Source organism: Chlorocebus sabaeus, chromosome 5, assembly GCF_047675955.1.
Source record: "Chlorocebus sabaeus isolate Y175 chromosome 5, mChlSab1.0.hap1, whole genome shotgun sequence".
Taxonomy (NCBI): Eukaryota; Metazoa; Chordata; class Mammalia; order Primates; family Cercopithecidae; genus Chlorocebus; species Chlorocebus sabaeus.
The window spans coordinates 27,059,989-27,079,887 of record NC_132908.1 but is presented as its reverse complement, the minus strand read 5'-3'; the positions used below and the strand labels follow the sequence as shown (position 1 = coordinate 27,079,887).

At 51.4% G+C, this 19,899-nt stretch overlaps 1 protein-coding gene and 1 long non-coding RNA gene across 3 annotated transcripts; one reads left to right on the top strand and one right to left on the bottom strand.

The window, feature by feature from the left end:
- Window positions 1-7,760: 7,760 nt before the first annotated feature.
- CDIPT (CDP-diacylglycerol--inositol 3-phosphatidyltransferase) lies at window positions 7,761-12,674 on the bottom strand. Of its 2 annotated transcripts, XM_007989761.3 has the most exons (6): window positions 12,222-12,668; window positions 11,993-12,127; window positions 10,533-10,686; window positions 10,010-10,091; window positions 8,844-8,925; window positions 7,761-8,736 (listed from the first exon to the last, which is right to left on the bottom strand). In XM_007989761.3, exons 1-6 carry the CDS (start codon window positions 12,262-12,264, stop codon window positions 8,591-8,593), a joined length of 642 nt encoding a protein of 213 aa, XP_007987952.1. In that variant the 5' UTR covers window positions 12,265-12,668; the 3' UTR covers window positions 7,761-8,590. The 2 variants fall into 2 exon arrangements, with proteins under 2 accessions (XP_007987952.1, XP_007987956.1); XM_007989765.3 differs by lacking the exon at window positions 11,993-12,127 and having other exon boundaries at window positions 12,222-12,674.
- Window positions 12,675-12,948: 274 nt separating this feature from the next.
- LOC103230741 (uncharacterized) lies at window positions 12,949-17,425 on the top strand. Its single transcript, XR_005237685.2, has 6 exons — window positions 12,949-13,096; window positions 13,659-13,746; window positions 14,082-14,229; window positions 14,498-14,531; window positions 14,732-14,780; window positions 17,231-17,425. It is a non-coding gene; the product is annotated as an uncharacterized lncRNA (long non-coding RNA).
- The last annotated feature ends 2,474 nt before the right edge of the window (window positions 17,426-19,899 follow it).

The window sequence follows — 19,899 nt, the reverse complement described above, 5'->3', positions numbered from 1 at the left end:
CCAATCCATGCCTTGATGTCTCCACGTGGACCTCAGTTGGTGATCAGGCTTTGGCTCTCCCCAGTGAAATGGGGAGACAACATCCCCATTTCGGGGAATGGGCGAACGACATCACATGCCCGCTCTTCCCTCTTCCGTATAAATGGGTGACCAACAATGTTCCAAGTGGAGGCTGCTCCAACTGCCTGGGTCCCAGGGAGAAAATGGTGTGAGGCACAGCCACGGCTGACCTGCAACAGACATGTGGCAGGAGTGAGAAATGTTTGCTGTATTAAGCAACTGAGACTTGGGGTTTTGTTACCACAGCATAACCTAGCCTATCCTGACTACTTCGTGTACCTCACAGGATTGTAAGATCCCATAGGTCACAGGGGAAACTGCTCTAAATTGTATGCATGGGGCTGGGTGTGGTGGTTCATGCCTGTTATCCCAGCACTTTGGGAGGCCGAAGCAGATGGATCACCTGAGGTTGGGAGTTCAAGACCAGCCTGACCAATATGGTGAAACCCTGTCTCTACTAAATATGAAAAAAAAAAAAAAAAAAAAAAAAAGCTAGGCTTGGTGGCACATGTCTGTAATTCCAGCTACTCAGTAGGCTGAGGCAGGAGAATCGTTTGAACCCGGGAGGTGGAGGCTGCAGTCTGCCGAGATCACACCACTGCACTCCAGCCTGGGAGAGGGCAAAACCTCCATCTCAAAAAAAATTATATGCATGAAGAGGGGCCCAGCACAGGCCATAGAGTGGGGAAGACAGGACTTGCTGGAAATACAGTGAGCCTCTCTCAAAAAATAAATATATTTTTTAGATTAATTTTTTAACTTTAAATTTTTAAAATTAAATTATTAGGCTTAACTTTTTTTTTTTTTTTTTTTTTTTTTTTATATGAGACAGGGTTTTGCTCTGGTATGGTGGCTAAATATTTTGAATTTCATCCCAGGGGCTTGGGGTTGCCTGAAGCAACCTGTTTTCTGAAAGAAGCCTGAAATATAGATTGCATTTTTTTTTTCTTTTTTTTTTTTTTAGAGTCTCGCTTTGTCACCCAGGCTGGAGTGCAGTGGTATAATCTCAGCTCACTGCAACCTCTGCCTCCCAGGTTCAAGCCATTCTCCCACCTCAGCCTCCTGAGTAGCGGGGATTACAGGCATTTGCCACCATACCTGGCTACTTTTTGTATTTTTTGGTTTTTTTGAGACAGTTTTGCTACTGTTGCCTAGGCTGGAGTGCAATGGCACAATCTTGGCTCACTTCAACCTCTGCCTCCTGGGTTCAAGTGATTCTCCTGCCTCAGCCTCCCAAGTAGCTGGAATTACAGGTGCCTGCCACCAAACCCAGCTAATTTTTGTATTTTTAGTAGAGATGAGGTTTCATCATGTTGGCCAGGCTGGTTTCAAACTCCTGACCTCAGGTGATCCGCCCACCTTGGCCTCCCAAAGTGCTGGGATTACAGGCATGAGCCACAGTGCCCGGCCCTAGTTTTTTATACCTTAAAAATTGGGCCCATGTCTAATCCAAAAAAAAGGTTTTTTTAGATTGAATTAGCCAGGTGTGGTGGCACATGCCTGTAGTCCCAGTTACTCAGGAGGCTGAAGCAGGAGGATCGCTTGAACTCAGGAATTTGAGGCTGCAGTGAGCTATGACGGCACCGTTGGACTCCAGCCTACGCAACAGAGTGAGACCCTGTCTCAAAAAACATACATACATAGACAACAGTGTGATCGCTGATGAAGTTCAACACAGCCAGTTTTTGTCTAGCACTAGAACAAATGACTTTTCTTTGGTTGAATACCAAAGTAATTGATGTGTGGAAGGACCCCTTTTATAAGAAAAATCTGTATCTTTCAACAGGAAACACATTCAGCATGGTAAGATGTTGTTTACCAAATCAGTTGCCTCTTCCTCTTAGACCCATAACTAATCTGTGTCCCAGCTTCCCTTGTCCTTAGACGCTGCCGCGTGATCGAGTTGTAGCCAATGGAATGGAATTGGAAGTAACAAGCGCTAATTTCCTGTCTTTCCATAATAACTTGGCTCCTGCAACCTCCAGGCACATCATCTGCCTGTATACATGATGCAAACAAGCTGGGCAGTCCCAGGAGCCACGTGTTGAAAATGGCAGAACCACAGAACAGGAGATGCCCAAATCCCTGAATCACAACTTGCAGGAGAGCTGTCTGCCAGTCGGCAGCATCTGATTAAGATTTCATATGAGTTAGAAATAGTGTTCTTTTTTTTTTGTTTTTGAGATGGAGTCTCGCTCTGCCACCAGGCTGGAGTGCAGTGGCATGATCTTGGCTCACTGCAACCTCCGCCTCCCGGGTTCAAACGATTCTCCTGCCTCAGCCTCCCAAGTAGCTGGGACTACAGGCATGCACCACCACACCCAGCTAATTTTTGTATTTTTAGTAGAGATGAGGTTTCACCATGTTGGCCAGGCTGGTCTTGAACACCTGAGCTCAGGTGATCCCCCGCCTTGGCCTCCCAAAGTGCTGGGATTATAGGTGTGAGCCACCATGCCCAGCCAACTTTTTAACTTTTTTGTAGCGATGGGGACTTGCTATGTTGCCCAGGCTAGTCTCAAGCTCCTGACCTCAAGTGATCCTCCTGTTTTGGCCTCCCAAAGTGCTGGGATTACAGGCCTGTGCCACCACACCCAGTATAGAAATAAACTATCACGTTTGAGGCACTACACATCTTGAAGTTTGTTACAGTAGCTAGGGTTATTTTTAATCACAGAAGGAGAGCCTTGAAGACTGAAGACTCCTAGAGGAACAGCGGATGTACAGGTACCGATCTCCTGCCCTCAGAGGCGGAGTCATTGAGTGGAACAAACAAATGAAACTTCTTTCATAGTGGCGTGGTGATCATTCATTTATTCTGAAGGCATATAGCTAAATTCCAGAAGGCTATTACTGCACATATAATGTGACTCCACTGTGTTCCCTAGATCAAATATAGAGACTTCAGGGTCCAGGTCAGCTCAGCTTTTCCCCACTCCCCACCTCCAGATCAAGGGCTCTGCAGGTTCCTCCTGAGCCCAGGCACCAGACTGACTTCAAGCCATGTCCCTGTAGGCCAAGGGGACTTAAAAGCCCTCCTGTGAGTCTTCAGTGCTACCCTACAAGCCTCAGGATGCTCAGGTGCAGATTCTTTTAGACTGCCATGCTCACACTCTCCTCCTCAACTCTCTTTTTTAAGATCACATATGGCCAGGCGCAGTGGCTCACGCCTACAGTCCCAGCAGTTTGGGAGGCTGAGGCAGGTAGATTACCTGAAGTCAGGAGTTCGAGACCAGCCTGACCAACATGGAGAAACCCCCATCTCTACTAAAAATACTAAATTAGCCGGGCATGGTGGCAGGTGCCTGTAATCTTAGCTACTCAAGAGGCTGAGGCAGGAGAATCGCTTGAACCCCAGGGGCAGAGGTTGCAGTGAGCCAAGATTGCACCACTTCACTCCAGCCTGGGCAAAAGAGTGAAACTCTATCTCGGAAAAAAAAAAAAAAAAAAAAAAAAATCACATATGACCAGGCATGGTGGTTCATACCTGTAATTGCAGCACTTTGGGAGGTTGAGGTGGGAGGATCACTTGAGCCTAGGAATTCAAGACCAACCTGAGCAACATAAAGAGACCCCATCTCTACAAAAAATACAAAAATAATTAGCTGGGGGTAGTGGTGCCGCCTGTAGTCCCAGCTACTCAAGAGGCTGAAGCTGGAGGATTACTTGAGCCCAGGAGTTGGGTGTTGTGAAGAGCCGAGATGGAGCTACTACACTGTAACCTGGGTGACAGAGTGAGACCTTGTCTCAAAACAAAACAACTCAGTGTAGCTGGATCTACACAGTCAGTCTTCTGATGTCACTGTAAATGGTTAGAGCCGAGGAGCCCAGGAGCCAGTCAGGGACATGGGAGTCAGGCAGGCCAAGGGCTCTGTGCTGTGGGGCTGGAGAGTGCTCAGGGGACTCACTGTGCTGGAGGAAGAGCCCACAGGAAGGAGAAAGGGCTGCAGGGCAGGCGTGGGGACAGCCCCTGATCCAGTCGCCTACCTGGACTGCACCAGGCCAGGTAGGGGGTACCTCATGAGCTGGAAACGCACCTCAGTTTTTTCTTTTGTTTGTTTTTTGTTTATTTGAGACGGAGACTCATCTGTTGCCAGGCTGGAGTGCAGTAGGGCAATCTTGGCTCCCTGCAACCTCCACCTCCCGGGTTCAGGCGATTCTCCTGTCTCAGCCTCCTGAGTAGCTGGAACTACAGGCACGTGCCACCACGCCCGGGTAATTTTTAGTAGAGACGGCATTTCACCATTTAGCCGGGATGGTCTCTATCTCCTGAACTCGTAATCCGCCCACCTTGGCCTCCCAAAGTGCTGGGATTACAGGCGTGAGTCACTGCACCTGCCGCACCTCAGTTTTGTGCAGCAATAGCTTCTTGAAGCACAGGTCTGTCCCTGTCACTGTCCTGTTTTTTTTTTGTTGTTGTTGTTTTTGTTTTTTTTTTTTGAGACGGAGTCTCGCTCTGTCGCCCAGACTGGAGTGCAGTGGCCAGATCTCAGCTCACTGCAAGCTCCGCCTCCCGGGTTCACGCCATTCTCCTGCCTCAGCCTCCCGAGTAGCTGGGACTACAGGCGCCCACCACCACGCCCGGCTAGTTTTTTGTATTTTTTTAGTAGAGACGGGGTTTCACCGGGTTAGCCAGGATGGACTCGATCTCCTGACTTCGTGATCCGCCCGTCTCGGCCTCCCAAAGTGCTGGGATTACAGGCTTGAGCCACCGCGCCCGGCCCACTGTCCTGCTTTAAGCCCCTCAACGTTCATCCTATACGTGTCCCCCAAAAAGTGCGAGATGGTTTACCACAGTACCATTCACAGTGGCAGGACCAGGTTAAACTGATTTTTTTTTTTTTTTTTTTTTGAGACAGGGTCTCACTCTGTCACCTAGGCTGGAGTGCAATGGTGTGATCTCAGCTCACTATGACCTCTGCCTCCCGGGTTCAAGCGATCCTCCTGCCTCAGCCTCCCAAGTAGCTGGGATTACAGGTGCCTGCCACCACGCCCGGCCTTCTATGCAACCGTTCAGAAGCCCGCTGGTGTGAAAGTGCTATGTACAGTTAAGTGTTCAGGTACAGGCTCTGGAACCAGACTGGCCAGGCTGCCACCTCTCTGGGCCTGTTTCTTCTCTAGGGAATGAGGACAGTAACAGGGCTGTCGTATTGTGTACAACTGTACGATCGTGAGATAAGATAATGCATGCAAATAGCACTTAGAGCAGGGTAGCTTGTGTTAGCAGAACAGGACATACACAAAGTGAGTGTTAAGATATGGAAATGGGCTGGACACAGTGGCTCGCACCTGTAATTCTAGCGCTTTGAGAAGCCAAGGCAGGAGGATCACTTGAGGTCAGGAGTTTGAGACCAGCCTGTGCAACACAGTGACACCCCCATCTCTACAGAAAAAAATAAAAATTAGCCTGACATGGTGGCACATGTCTGCAGTCCCAGCTATTCAGTAGGCTGAGGCAGGACTGCTTGAGCCTGAGAGGTCAAGGCTGCAGTGGGCTATGATCATGCCACTGCACTCCAGCCCAGGTGACATAGAGAGACCCTGTCTCCACAATAAAATTTTAAAAAGTCCTCTGGGCTCCTAGGCTGCCCCAGCTGGCTTCTGCGTCGCCTCTCACCAGCTCTCCCAGCCCCCAAACCCCAGCACTTAGTGCTCCAGGCCCTGTGATCCAGATCCGTTTCTTTTTTTTTTTTTACCCACCTTGACTGGAGCAGACCAGGTTGGCAGGGATGAGGGGATGTCTGATGCGCTGGAAACACGCCTGCTTTGTGCACCAATATTATTATTATTTTTTTAGACGGAGCCTCGCTCTTTGGTTGGGCTGGAGTACAGTGGCATGATCTCAGCTCACTGCAACCTCCACCTCCTGGGTTCAAGCAATCCTCCCACCTCAGCTTCCTGAGTAGCTGGGACTACAGGCGTGTACCACCATACCTGGCTAATTTTTGTACTTTTTGTAGAGATGGGGTTTCACCATGTTGGCCAGGCTAGTCTTTAACTCCTGACCTCAAATGATCCACCCCTTGGGCTTCCAAAGTTCTGGGATTACAGGTGTGAGCCACTGTGCCCGGCCTAGATCTGTTCCAATTTCTGATGTCACTGTAAATGGTTAGAATCAAGGAGCCCAGGAGCCAGTCAGGGACGTGGGACCCAGGCGGACCGAGGGCTCTGTGCTCTGGGGCCGGAGAGTGCTCAGAGGACCCACCATGCTGGAAGAAGAGCTGACAGGAAGGGGAGAGAGGTGCAGAGTCCAGGGGCCTCTCTGGTCTCCCTGCCTTCCCATGCCATTCCCTTAACTAAGAACCAATCTCCTCTGCACTAACCCTCTCCAATCCCTACCAGCCTTCTACATGGGATACCCAGCCCCTTCACCAAACCCTAGATCAGGTCCTAGGTGTCTTCTACTCCTACCCACAGCGAGCACTTTCCTGTGTTGTTGTAGGGGAAGCCAGCTACGCAGTACCCAGTGAATCCCCTGGGCCTAGCACAGGAATTGAGGCTCAGTACATGTCCGGTAAATTTCCACTCTCTTGGACACGGGCGCCTCTTGGGCCACTTGGCTAAGCTATTATGCAGATAAAATGAGAAACATCTGCAAAGAACCCCCAGCACAGAGTCTGGCATACAGTACACTAGTTTAAAAACCACAGATGGCAGGGGATAGATGCCCAGAACAATGCCTAGTATAAGAGCCCACAAAAAGAGGGAACAGTGTTTCTCAACATTACTGGAAGAATTCCCCGGCATTCACGTTGCAGGCTTTTGGGCCCATCCCTAGAGCCTCTAACTCTGAAGGTTGGCTGCAGAGTCCAAGAAGTTGCACCTATTTTATTTTTTGAGACATCTTGTTCTGTCGTCCAGGCTGGAGTACAGTAGCATGATCATGGCTTACTACAGCCTTGACCTCCCAGGCTCATTCAGTCCTCTCACTGCAGCCTCCCCAGTAGCTGGGACTAAGGCATACACCACCACACTTGGCTAATTTTTTTTTTTTTTTTTTTTTAGAGATGCGGTCCTGCCATGTGACCCAGGCTGGTCTTGAACTCCTGGGCTCAAGTGATCCTCTCACCTCAGCCTCCCAAAGTGCTGGGATTACAGGCCAGGTGTGAGCCTTCAAGATGGGCCAAAGTTGTTTTTTTGTTTTGTTTTTTTGAGACTGCCTGGCTCTGCCTCCCAGGCTGGAATGGCACCATTATAGATCACTGCAACCTCTCCCTCCTGCCTCCCAGGCTCAAGCCATCCTCCCACCTCAGCCTCCTGAGTAGCTGGGACCACAGGCACGTCACCACACCCGACTAATTTTTGTATTTTTTGTAAAGATGGGGTTTCACCATGTTGGTCAGGCTGGCCTCAAACTCCTGCACTCAAGCAATCCACCCAAACTTGGCCTTCCAAAATGCTGGGATAACAGGCGTGAGCCACCACACCTGGCTTGAATTTGCATTTTAAAGAAATATCCAGCCAGGCTTGGTGGCTCACGCCTGCAATCCCAGCACTTTGGGAGGCTAAGGTGGGAGGATCACTTGAGGTCAGGAGTTTGGGGCTACAGTGAGCTATGATTGCACCACTGCACTCCAGCTTGGACGACAGAGTAGGACTCTGTCTCTAAAAAAAAAAAAAAAAAAAAGAAAGAAAAGGAAAGAAAAAAAGAGAAATAGAAATATTCCACAGGCAGTCTAAAGACCACACTCTGAGAAACCAACTCATTGACAGATGAATATTTATTAAGCAGCTACTATATGCCAGGTTCAGGTTGGTCTTATTCTAGGGATACAGAAGGGAACAAGAAAAGTCTGTGTCTTCATGAAGTTTACATTCCAGTGAGGGTAGAAAATACCAAGAATATAAATACATGTAGACGGTCAGTGAGATCAAACAAGTGGGGGACACTGCATGAGCGTGGGAGGCAGGAGGGCCACTCTGTGAGGTCACTGTGGATAGATGGAGAAGCCAGCCAGCAAACTGGAGGAAAAGCACCCAGACGGACATCCTTCCCTAAGCTCCCTCAACCTAGGCCCTGAGCCAAGAATATCTGAAAGGAAAGCAAGTCAAATAGTGAAGTCCCACCAGGACCAGGGTAGGCAGGACAGAGAAGCCAGTGACGGGGAACGCTGTGGATGGCTTCTTCCCTCCAGGCACGGTGCCCCAGACTTGCTCTAGCTGGGGGCGGAGGTCTGACTCCCCTGCCTTTAGGGAAACGCGGCCCTCACACCACCATCTCCCTCACTCAACTGACCCTAGCATCTTGGACCCCAGGGCTGAGCCAGCAGGGCGTGACACTGCCCGGTGCTGGCACCCCAGGAGCACCGCCTGTATGCATGAGGCCTCCCGCGTAACCTCCCTGATTTGAGGCCTGGGTTCTCAGGATCCCAGAGAACGTGACGTCACCAAAGAGAGGCTGACCCCCATCCCAGCAGGTAGAACAACACATGAGGAAGGCGTGAGACTGGGACCTCCTAGCAGCGGGTGGGGAGCTGTGTGGCACAGCAAGACTCCCAGGGCAGGTGGGCAGCCAGGACCCGGGGCTCCTGTGTCACTTCTTCTTGGCGCGGTCTGCTGCGTCTAGGGCAGCCATGTTGCGGGCAGCCGTGATCAGGTGGATGACACTGATGAGCGACTTCAGCAAGGCGATGGGGGCAGTGACCCAGAGGCCCATCCGGAACAGTCCCACAGAGCCAACTGCAGGAAGGCAGCAGGGAAGTTCGGGGCCCGAAGGAGGGGGCCTCCATCTCCCTGGGCAGCCCAGATCCCCCTCCCATCCTCCTGCCCCGCCCCTCATCTCATACCTAAAGGTCCCTCAGAGAAATGGAACAGGTAGAGGAGGCAGTAGAAGAGCTCATTCCCAGCACACAAGGTGAACAGAGCAGGCTGCACACACAGCAAACAGGCCACATTAGCAAGAGGCAGGTGTGTGCCACTCCCTGCCCCCAGCACTAATGAGGGTGCAATCTCAGCAGATTATTATTTTTTTTCTTTTTTAGAGACAGGGTCTCGCTCTGTCATCCAGGCTGGAATGCAGTGGTATGATCATAGCACTGCAGCCTCAAAACTCCTGGTCTCAGCCAGGCACGGTGGCTCACACCTGTAGTCCCAGCACTTTGGGTGGCTGAGTCAGGCAGATCACCTGAGGTCAGGAGATTGAGACCAGCCTGGCCAACATGGCGAAATCCCTCTCTACTAAAAATACAAAAATTAGCCGAATGTGGTGGCGCATGCCCGTAGTCCTAGTAGTCCTAGACTCCTAGTAGTCCTCAGGAGGCTGAGGCATAAGAATCGCTAGAACCCAGGAGGCAGAGGTTGCACTGAGCACACGCCACTGAACTCCAGCCTGGGTGACAGAGACTCTGTCTCAAAAAAAAAAAAAAAAAAAAACCTTGGTCTCACGCAATCTTTCCACCTTAGCCTCCTAAGTAGAGACTACAGGCGTGCACCACTGTGCCTGGTTAAGTTAATTCAAGGTTTGTGTGTGTGTGTGTGTGTGTGTGTGTGTGTGTGTGTGTGTGTGTAAACAGAGTCTCACTTTGTTGCCCAGGCTGGTTCCAAACTCCTGGTCTCAAGCAATCTTCCCACCTCAGCCTCCCAAAGTGCTGGGATTATAGGCATGAGCCACCATGCCCAGCCATTATCTTTTTAAAAATCCTTCCAGAGGTTGCCTGTGTTCCTGAAATCAAGTCTACACTCCAGCCCTGCAAACCTCTCTGGCTTATCTCCCTCTCCTCTTTCAGTCTCTCCTCTTTGCAGGCCTCATTCCCACTTGTTCCCTGGAGTAATTCACACAGGCCTTCCCCACCAATGCTCCTCCTCCAGACCTCAGCTTACAGGCCCCTCCTCCTGGAGTGACTGTGCAGGCCCTGCTCTGTGCCCTTGCCTTCTCCTAGTCTAGGACCTGGGTTCAGCCCAGGGCTTCCCACAGCCAAGAGCCTGAGGGGCGGGGTGTGCAGGAAATGCTTACCCTCGAGGTGTAATAGATCCGAAGCACTGGATTCCCGGACAAGTCGATCATCTTGTGACTCTCACTGCCTCGGACCACAGAACTTGGGGAGAAAACAGGGGAACCCATGAGGTTTCATGACCACTACCGTGCATCCGATCCTCATGTTAACACCTATTGTACAGATGGAAAACTGGGCACGGCTAAGGACCAATATCCTGCCCAAAGCCAGTTACCTATTTCGGGGCAGAGTCAGGATTCAAATACCACATTTGAAAGCTCCTATGCCCCTTCCTATGAGCTATCACCTATTTGGAATCCTAGAACGTCCAGCCAGAAGAGTCCTAAGAATTGCTTAATGCAACTGTAAACATGACTGAAGCTTTAAAGAGAGGCGTGTTTGCCTGGGGTCCTTCTACAAAGCAGAGCTAAAAAGGAGCCCTTCCAGGATGCCTAGTGCCATCCCAGACACCCTTCCATCTACGCTCAGCCCACCCCACTGTAGTGTGTCTAACTGGCCAACGCCCCCAGAATCGCGGCAGACCTGTGGAGGTGCAGCCAGTGACTGGCCACATCCAAACTCATGCTGAGTTGGAAGAACAGCGTGGCTCGAGGGTACAGCAGGGCCAGGTTGACCAACAGGCACATGGTGGAGCAGCGGTCCGTCAGCATGTCCAGCATGGCCCCAAACCGGGTTCCTGGAAGATTAGGTGGGCAGGGGCTATTATGGCACAGAGGATGCAGAAAAGGTGCCCATATTTGGTTTATCACTCTGATGCAGGGTGTAAATGAAGACTGGAAGTGTCCACCTGCCTGGGGAGGAACGCAGGTTGGAAAACAGGCTGTGTGTGAGGTTAGTGGGCAAAGGTCACCATGGCATGAACTGAGAGAGGCATGAGAGTGAAGGGAACAGGGTAGGAGGAAAGGAAAGCTATGTCTGCAGCTCCTCAACCCCAGAACCAAGGCTCCAGGGCTAGAAAAAGAGACTTGATGCCTCAGGGGAAGCCTTAGAGTTGGGTCTGGAGAACAGATTAAAAAATTAGTCAACCCTCCAAGAGCCATCACCCGTCCCTCTCCATCCTCCCTCTAAGCATGCCTTCTGGAACCCCAACTACTTATGCAGGGCACACAGTAGGCCTCCAGGAAACACCTGTTGATAGGACTTTTTTTTTTTCCCCCGAGACAGAGTCTTGCTCTGTCGCCCAGGCTGGAGTGTGATGGCACAATCTCGGCTCACTGCAACCTCCGCCTCCCAGGTTCAAGCAATTCTCCTGCCTTAGCCTCTTGAGTAGCTGGGATTACAGGCACACGTCACCAAGCCAGCTAATTTTTGTATTTTTTGCAGAGACAGGGTTTCACTATGTTGGTCAGTCTGGTCTCGAACTCCTGACCTCGTGATCCGCCCGCTTCAGCCTCCCAAAGTGCCGAGATTACAGGTGTGAGTCACCGCCCCTGGCCTGAATGGACTTGTGTTCAGAGAGACCTCCAGCAGCGCCATGGCCACGTCATGTCTTGCTAATCCACACCTCTCACAAGCAGTGAGTTCTCAAGAGCTAGCTTAAATCCCTTCTGCTACAAAATCAGGCCATTCTTGCTGGGCGCAGCACTTTGGGAGGAAGGCAGGAGGATCGCTTGAGGCTAGGAGCTGGGGACCAGTCTGGGCGACACTGCAAGACTCAGTCTCTACAAAAATTTAAAAATTAGCCGGGTGTGGTGGCACGCGCCTGTAGTCCCAGTTAATCAGGAGGCTGAGGTGGGAGGATTACTTGAGCCCAGGAGATGGGGGCTGCAGTGAGCCATGATCGCACCACTGCACTCCAGCCTGTGACAGCGAGACGATGTCTCAAAAACAAAACACAAAACAAAACAAAAATCCCCAGGCCATCCTGTTCTGCTTTTTTCAGAGATGGGAATGACAGCCCTCTGACTCTGAGGTCCCGAGGAGGCAGGGAAGGGAGCAGGGGGTTGTTGGGCCCAAGGCTGGCTGAGAGGGGTGTCTGTCACCTTGATTAAGAGCGCGAGCAGCGTGTCCATCGAAAGCGTCCAGCAGGCCGCTGAGCAGGTAGAAGGAGGAGGCCGTGAGGGGGCAGCAGGGCATGAAGTAGAAAGAAATGATGGCGAAGACAATCCGGGCATAACCTTGGAATGGGACGCGGGGAAACAGGGCAGGATTAGGGAGCCCGCCAAGGCCCCTCGCCCTCTCATCCGGCCCGGGGCCGCGGGCAGCACTCACCGATGAGGTTGGGCACGAACAGGAAGATATTTTCGTCTGGCATCGCAGCGCCTCCCTTGCTGCCCAGGGCCTGCTCTGAAGATGCCAGCGCTGTCCCAGCCCCGTCGCGCGGCCTCAGCCTCCGGCCCGGCTCATCGGCCGCACCACCTGCGCCCTGGACCCCGCCGCCCCAACCCGGCCCCAGATGCTGAATCCCGCAGCCGTCGGGAGCATGGGCCGGCCCCGAGACGCGCTGGGCGCAGGGGGCGCGCGCAGCCCGCCCGCAACCCCCCTCGCCTCTGCCCGCCCCGCAGGCGCTCCGGGCCTCCAGCTGCGGTCGCCGCTGCTCCAGCTGCGCGTGGCTTTCGGGAACCTCCTCCTCCGCGGCCGTCGTTGCAAAATTGGAGAGAGGAAAAAGTGGCTTAAAAAATAGTTGCGGCCCCTTTAAGGCCTGTTCGTTTCCTTTCCCTTTTCCTCCCTCCGCCCCTCTCCCTTGGCTCGTACCAAGGCGCAGAGGGGGAGAGGGAGGAAAGAACCATTGACATCGAGCAAAGGCAGAAACGGAAAAGGAAAGAGCAAAAGAGAAAGAGGCCGAATAAAAATATCTGCTTTCCTTTTCTGGAGGGTGTGACTTCCTGGAAACAAAAATAAGGCAATAAAATTCCTCCTCCTGAGTCTTTGCATCCCCGAGAGGCCAGGATATTTGGTGCAGTCCTCACTTTTCTCCCCGCCCCCTAAGTCTGCAGCCGCCTTTGCTCTCGCAGGCTCCAGGCGGCTAGAGAGTCTCCAGAGCGCCCTGAAGCCGGCTTGCTTCTCGCGTGCCCCTGCGTCATCCTCCCAAACTTCTCAAGCGTCTGGCGCTTGGGGTCACTGCCCCCAAGGAGGCACCTGGAGGGGTACTGAGGGGAGGCTGGAGGAGCAAACGGGGCCAGCTAGGAAGTTCCTCTGTCTTTAGTTCTAGAACCCCTGATCTCCTAGCAACGAGGCTGCGGAACCTCCGCAGGTTTTATAGCGGCCGGTAGCGACACGGAGCCGGCTCCCCCTTTTCCAGCCTTCCTCCCCATCTCCCATTCCCCGTCCCCCACGACCTATACCAGAGGTCCTTAGGCCTCCACGTCTCCCCTTCTGCCTAGTAGCCCAAGGTTTCCACCCATCTGCCAGGTCTGGGGCGTCAAGTTGTCTGCCTTAGCTTGGGAAGGGGCTTGAGAGAGAAGAAAGGAGAGGCCCACCAGGAAAAGGGGTGAGGGGTGGGGGGTTGCGGGAGTTCCCTCTCACTCCCGAAGATATAAAGCAACGTTTATTATTATTATTATTATTTTCTTGAGAGAGAGAATGAGGCAGCGGGATGTTTCCTCTAAAGGCCTTGTTTAAACCTGGGCCCGGGGAATGGTGGTGAGCTGGGTTCTGGGGTACAGCGGGCCGGTTTCTCAGGTCAACACAGGCCTCGACTGTTCCCAGGGGGATGGCGTCCACTCCGATGGGGAATGAAGGGGAGAAGAAGAGCAGCTGGCCGTCTCAAGCTGCACCCTCCTTGAGAGGAGGTCCGGTGAGCACTGCAGGGGGCCCTAGAGGTAGGAGTGTAATGAAGTGAAGGCCTCCAGGCGGAGGCACCCCGTCCCAGGTCTAAGCCACAAGCCCTGAGACTCTAGCTTCAACCCTGAGTCCTGAAGCCCAGACCCATAGCTCTCAACACTAGGCCCTGACTCTAAACCTCCACCAAACCCCACTCCTCCAGATTCAGAGCCTTCTAGCTAAATCTCAAGGCCCAGTCCTTCAAGAGCAAGCTCCTTGGACCCACAGGCCCCAGCCTGGAAACTCCTACACCCAGCACTTCCATGTGGGAGCTCCCAGGCTGAACCTCTCCGACTTTTCCTTTCCCAGGCTTCGTTGTCTCGCTCTGAGGAATACCTGTCCCGGATCAGTGCAGAACTCACGGAGGAGGCTTTGTGCACTGCTTGTTGCCACTTGAACCCTGTGCCCATCAAAAAAAAACAGACACAAGACCAAGCGACTCAGATATCCAAACGTGGTAACCCCCTGCCTCAGGAACCGCAGCCCCCATCATGCCTGGTTCCAGTCCCTGACCCCTCCCATCCCTAGCTGAACTCTCCAGGAGTCTGTGCCCATCTCAACCATCTCACAGCCAGCCCTAGGACCTGTGAAGTGCCCCTCTTACCCGCTAACCCAGTACCCACTCCTCACTGCTGGCTGAGAATCCCTTTACCCCGTCTGCCCTGGCCACACCTCTTCCTGGCCACGGGGATAGTCCTTTCTCTGACTAGGTCCTCTACTTCCAGCATTCTTCACCAAGACCTGAGGCACAGATACCCGGTGAGTGAGGCTTCAAGGGAGATGCTCTTTGTTCTGGGAGAGAGATGGGGAACCTGGAGGGGAGAGAGCGAGGGTTTCACAACATCCCAGCAGGGTAGGGGAATTTTTGAACCCTGCACTTCTATTCTATTCTGCCCTGATCCTCAAATTCTGAGTTCTCAGCCCTCTCCCCTCTCTTCCACCATCTCCTGCTCCGACAGAAACCGTACCTGCAGCAAGGCACACCCCCTGCCAACTCCTCGTGAAAAGGTACATGCAGGGTCCATGGCTGCCAAGGCTATTCGATATTAACCAAACCTTTTGAGTTTGCACTATATGCTGGTCCCTGTCTTAGGAGCTTGGGACACAGAAATGAATGATACAGTCTCGGCCCTTGAAGAGTTCAGTTCAGTGTGGGGACAGACAAGGAAATGGCCAATTATAATACAGTATGGATAAGTTTCCATAATAGAAATGGACACAGTGGGATATTACTCTCGTGCCAACCTTAATTGGGACAGGAAGGAAAGGAACCATGGAGCTTCTTTTTTTTTTTTTTCTTTTGAGACAGAGTCTTGCTCTGTCACCCAGGCTGGAGTGCAGTGGCACAATCTTGGCTCACTGCAAGCTCCACTTCCTGGGTTCACACCATTCTCCTGCCTCAGCCTCTGGAGTAGCTGGGACTACAGGCACCTGCCACCACATCTGGCTAATTTTTTTGTATTTTTAGTAGAGACGGGGTTTCACCGTGTTAGCCAGGATGGTCTTGATCTCCTGACCTCATGATCTGCCCGCCTCAGCCTCCCAAAGTGTTGGGATTACAGACCTTGGAGCTTCTTGAAGGAGGTAGCACCTAAAGAAATAATTTTCCATAGGGCGCAGTGGCTCACGCCTGTAATCCCAGCATTTTGGGAGGCTGAGATGGGCCGATGACTTCAGGGCAGGAGTTTGAGACCAACCTGGTCAACATGGTGACAGAGGTTGCAGTGAACCAAGATTGCACCACTGCACTCCAGCCTGGGCGACGGTGAGACTCCATCTCAAAAAAAAAAAGAAAAAAAAGAAAGAAAGAATTTTCCAGGAAAAAAGAAAAAAAAAAAGAGGTTGGTAGGAGTCTTTCAAACAGTTGGAGTTGCATGAACAAAGGCAAAGAGCAGTCTTCGCAGAGCCACTGTGAGCATCTGTGTGTACTTAGGGCAGGGAGAAGCAGTTTAGCAGCTGGAGTCTACAGGCAAGGTAAGAGGGGACTCAAGAGACTTCGTGTGCCTTGTTTCGAGCCGTACACACTTTCCTGGCTGGGTGTGGTCGCTCATGCCTGTAATCCCAGCATTTTGGGAAGCTGAAGCAGGAGGATCGCTTGCATCCAGGAGTTTGAGACCAGCCTGGGCGACGTGATACCCCAGGCATGATGGCATGTGCCTGTGGTCCCAGTTACTTGGGAGGTGGGAGGATTGCTTGAGCCCAGGAGTTCAAGAACAGCCTGGGCAACATAGAGAGACCCCATCTCTATAAAAAGTTAAAAAATTAGCTAGGTGTGGTGGCACGAACCTGTGGTCTCAGCTACTCAAGAGGCTGAGGCCAGAGGATCACTTGAGCCTAGCAGGTTGATGCTGCAGTGAACCATGATCATGCCACCGCATTCCAGCCTGGGTGACAATGCAAGACCCTGTCTCAAAAAGGCAATTTTTTTAAAAAGTAAAAAAAGAAAGAAATCGTAGGAGGAGCTGGGCGTGGTGGCTCATGCCTGTAATCCCAGCACTTTGCCAGGCCAAGGCAGGCGGATCATGAGGTCAGGAGTTCAAGACCAGCCTGGCCAACGTAGTAAAACCCTGTCTCTACTAAAAATACAAAAGTTAGGTCAGGCGCGGTGGCTCACGCCTGTAATCCCAGCACTTTGGGAGACTGAGGCGGGTAGATCATCTGAGGTCAGGAGTTCGAGACCAGCCTGGCCAACATGGTAAAACCCTGTCTCTACTAAAAATACAAAAATTAGCTGAGCATGGTGGCATGCACCTGTAATCCCAGCTACTCAGGAGGCTGAGGCAGGAGAATCACTTGAACCCAGGAGTTGGAGGTTGCAGTGAGCCATGATCGCACCACTGCACTCCAGCCTGGGCTGCAGAGCAAGACTGTCTCAAAAAAAAAATTAAAAAAAAAAAAATTAGCCAGGCATTGTGGCGCACACCTGTAATCCCAGCTACTCAAGAAGCTGAGGCAGAGAATCACTTGAACCTGGCAGGCGGAGGTTTCAGTGAGTCGAGATCGTGCCACTGCACTGCAGCCTGGGCCACAGATCAAGACTCTGTCTCAAAAAAATAAAATAAAAATTAAGCACTTATTATGTGTCAGCACTGCTTGAGGGACTGGGGTGTTGCAGTAACCGAAACAGAGTTCCTGCTATCAAGAGGTTTAAAAAATTAGCCGGGCATGGTGGTGCACAGCTGTGCTCCCAGCTACTCGGGAGGCTGAGGTGGGAGGATCATTGCAGCCCAGGTTGAGGCTGCAGGAAGATATGATTACGCCACTGCACTCTAGCCTGGCTGACAGAGGGAGACCCTGTCTTAAGAAAAATAAAAAAGACATGAGCCTTGGGTCTAAAGAGTGAAAAGGCTCTTTCTTGTCTCTTTTATGGAGCTCTTCCTAACAGTCAGTTGGGAAGATGAGCCCGCCCCTCTTTGATGCTCTTGGCTTCTCATGCCTCCCTCCGTTTTTGTCCCTAGAACATGCCTCAAAACTCCTCTTTTGCCACTCGTTAACCACTTCTGTTTGTGGGAACCTCCTGGTCATGAGCAGCAGCATCCCGAAGCCTTCAAAGTGTTCTGGATTCATCACACAACCCTCCAACCTCAGCCAGCAAGGACACCACCAGGAATGAAAGCGCTTTAATAAAGAGACAGGGATCGTTCCCTCCCCCAGCTTGTGCAGTGCTCATGTGTGGTTTCTCTAGGGTGGAGGTGCGGAACAGGGGGCCTTTTTTTATTTTCCTAGATGTGAGTGCTGGATGTGGGCATACATTGGAGTGTTTAGTTTTTTTAAAAAAATTTTGTGGCCAGGAGCGATGGCTCACGCCTATAATCCCAGCACAGATCACGAGGTCAGGATATCGAGACCATCCTGGCTAACACGGTGAAACCCTGTCTGTACTAAAAATACAAAAAAATTAGCCGGGCATGGTGGCACGTGCCTGTAGTTCCAGCTACTCAGGAGGCTGTGGCAGGAGAATTGCTTGAACCTGGGAAATGGAGGTTGCAGTGAGCTGAGATTGCGCCATTGCACTCCAGCTTGGGTGACAGATGGAGACTCCGTCTCAAATTTTTTTTTTTTTTTTTTTTTGTGGAGACAGGGTCTCACTGTGTTGCCCAGGTCTTGAACTCTTGGCCTCAAATGAGCCTCCTGCCTCGGCTTCCCAAAATGCTGGGATTACTGGGATCACTGCACCTGGCCTGTTGACACAGATGAGCACATTGGTCCAAATCCAGCCTCCTGGCCACACTCCAGCACCTTAAGGTCTAGGCCTGTGGCATCTGGCAGGACTCCTCTTACTTCTGAAGAGCCACCTCTGCCACCACTGTTGGGGATGGGGACACTGAGCTACAACCTCTCCCCTCTGATCTTTGGGCTTCATGCCTGCGAGAACATATCACACCCATTACTAGCCAGAAAGCAGTGCATTAGGCTTTGCACAGTTTGCGTTTAGCAATGCAAATGCTAAATTCATTTTAGCATTTAGTATTTGCATTGCTAAACGCAAACTGCACAAAGTTTGGCCATTTATTGGAGCCTCCTGAGGAAGTCAATTCCCATCTCTGAGCCTTAGTTTCCTTATCTGAAAAATGGGATTAATAAATGATCCCTGTCCAGTAGGGTCCTTTGGAGAGTTAAAAGACATAATTCAGTCAGGCGTGATGGTTCATGCCTGTAATCCCAGGGACATACCGGACAGTATGGTGGGAGGATCACTTGAGGACAGGAGTTCAAGACCAGTTTGAGTAACAGAGTGAGCCCCCACCTCTAAAAACGCAAACAAGTTAGCCAGGTGTGGTGGAGCACACCTGTAGTCCCAGCTGCTCAGGTGGCTAAGGCTGGAGGATCACTTGAGCCCAGGAGGTTGAGGCTGCAGTGAGCTATGATGGTGCCACTGTACTCCAGCCTATACTACAGAGACACCGTCTCTAAAGAATAAAACAACATAGGCCGGGCATAGTGACTCATGCCTGTAATCCCAGCACTTTGGGAGGCCGAGGTGGGCGGATCTCTTGAGGTCAGGAGTTCGAGACCAGCCTAGCCAATATAGTGAAACCCTGTCTCTACTAAAACACAAAAATTAACCGGGTGTGGTGGCAGGCTCCTATAATCCCAGCTACTCAGGAGGCTGAGGCAGGATAATCACTTTAACCCAGTAGGCAGAGGTTGCAGTGAGCTGAGATTGTACCACTACACTCCAGCCTGGGTGACAGAGTAAGACTCAGTCGCGAAAAAGAAAAAGAAAAAGAAAGAGAAAACAAAAACAACATAATGCATACAGTTTGCCTCAGATTCTCCTAAAAGTCCACCCCTTTCTGAATATTTCAGCATCCTTTCAAGTGTCCTAAAAATGTTCAATTGCATTTAAATATAAAATTTTAATTAGGCCAGGCAAGGTGGCTCATACCTGTAATCCCGGCACTTTGGGAGGCCCAGGCGTGCGGATCACTTGAGGTCAGGAGTTCGAGACCAGCCTGGTCAACATGGCAAAACCCGGTCTCTACTAAAAATACAAAAATTAGCTGGGCATGGGTGCCTGTAGTCCCAGCTACTTGAGAGGCTGAGGCAGGAGAACGGTTTGAACCCAGGAGGTGGAGGTTGCAGCCATTGCACACCAGCCTGGGTGACAAGAGTGAAACTCTGTCTCAAAAAAAAAAGATAAAGTGGAAAAGGACACCCCCAAGGATATAAAACAAGTTCAAATTGGTAGATGGGTCACAGCAGATACGCCTAAAATGCTAAAAAGATTGGAGTGGGGGGAAGAAATGGTGTACTTGAATAGATACAAAAATCCTCCAAAGGGGGTTGAATTTTAGGCAAACTGGTCATAAGATAAATTGAAAAGTCAATTTAATTTATTGGCTTGGTGGCTCATGCCTGTAATCCCAGAACTTTGGGAAGTCGAGGAAGGAGGATTGCTTGAGGCCAGGGGTTCGAGACCAGCCTGGGCAACATAACAAGATCTCATTTCTACAAAAATTTAAAATTTAGGCAGGCACCGTGGCTTGCACCTGTAGTTCCAGCCACTCAGGATGCTGAGGTGGGAGGATCCCTTGAATCTAGGAGTTTGAGGTTGCAGTGAGCTGTGATGGCACCACTGCACTCCAGCCTGGCCGGCAAAGCCAGGCCCTGTCTCTAAAAAGAA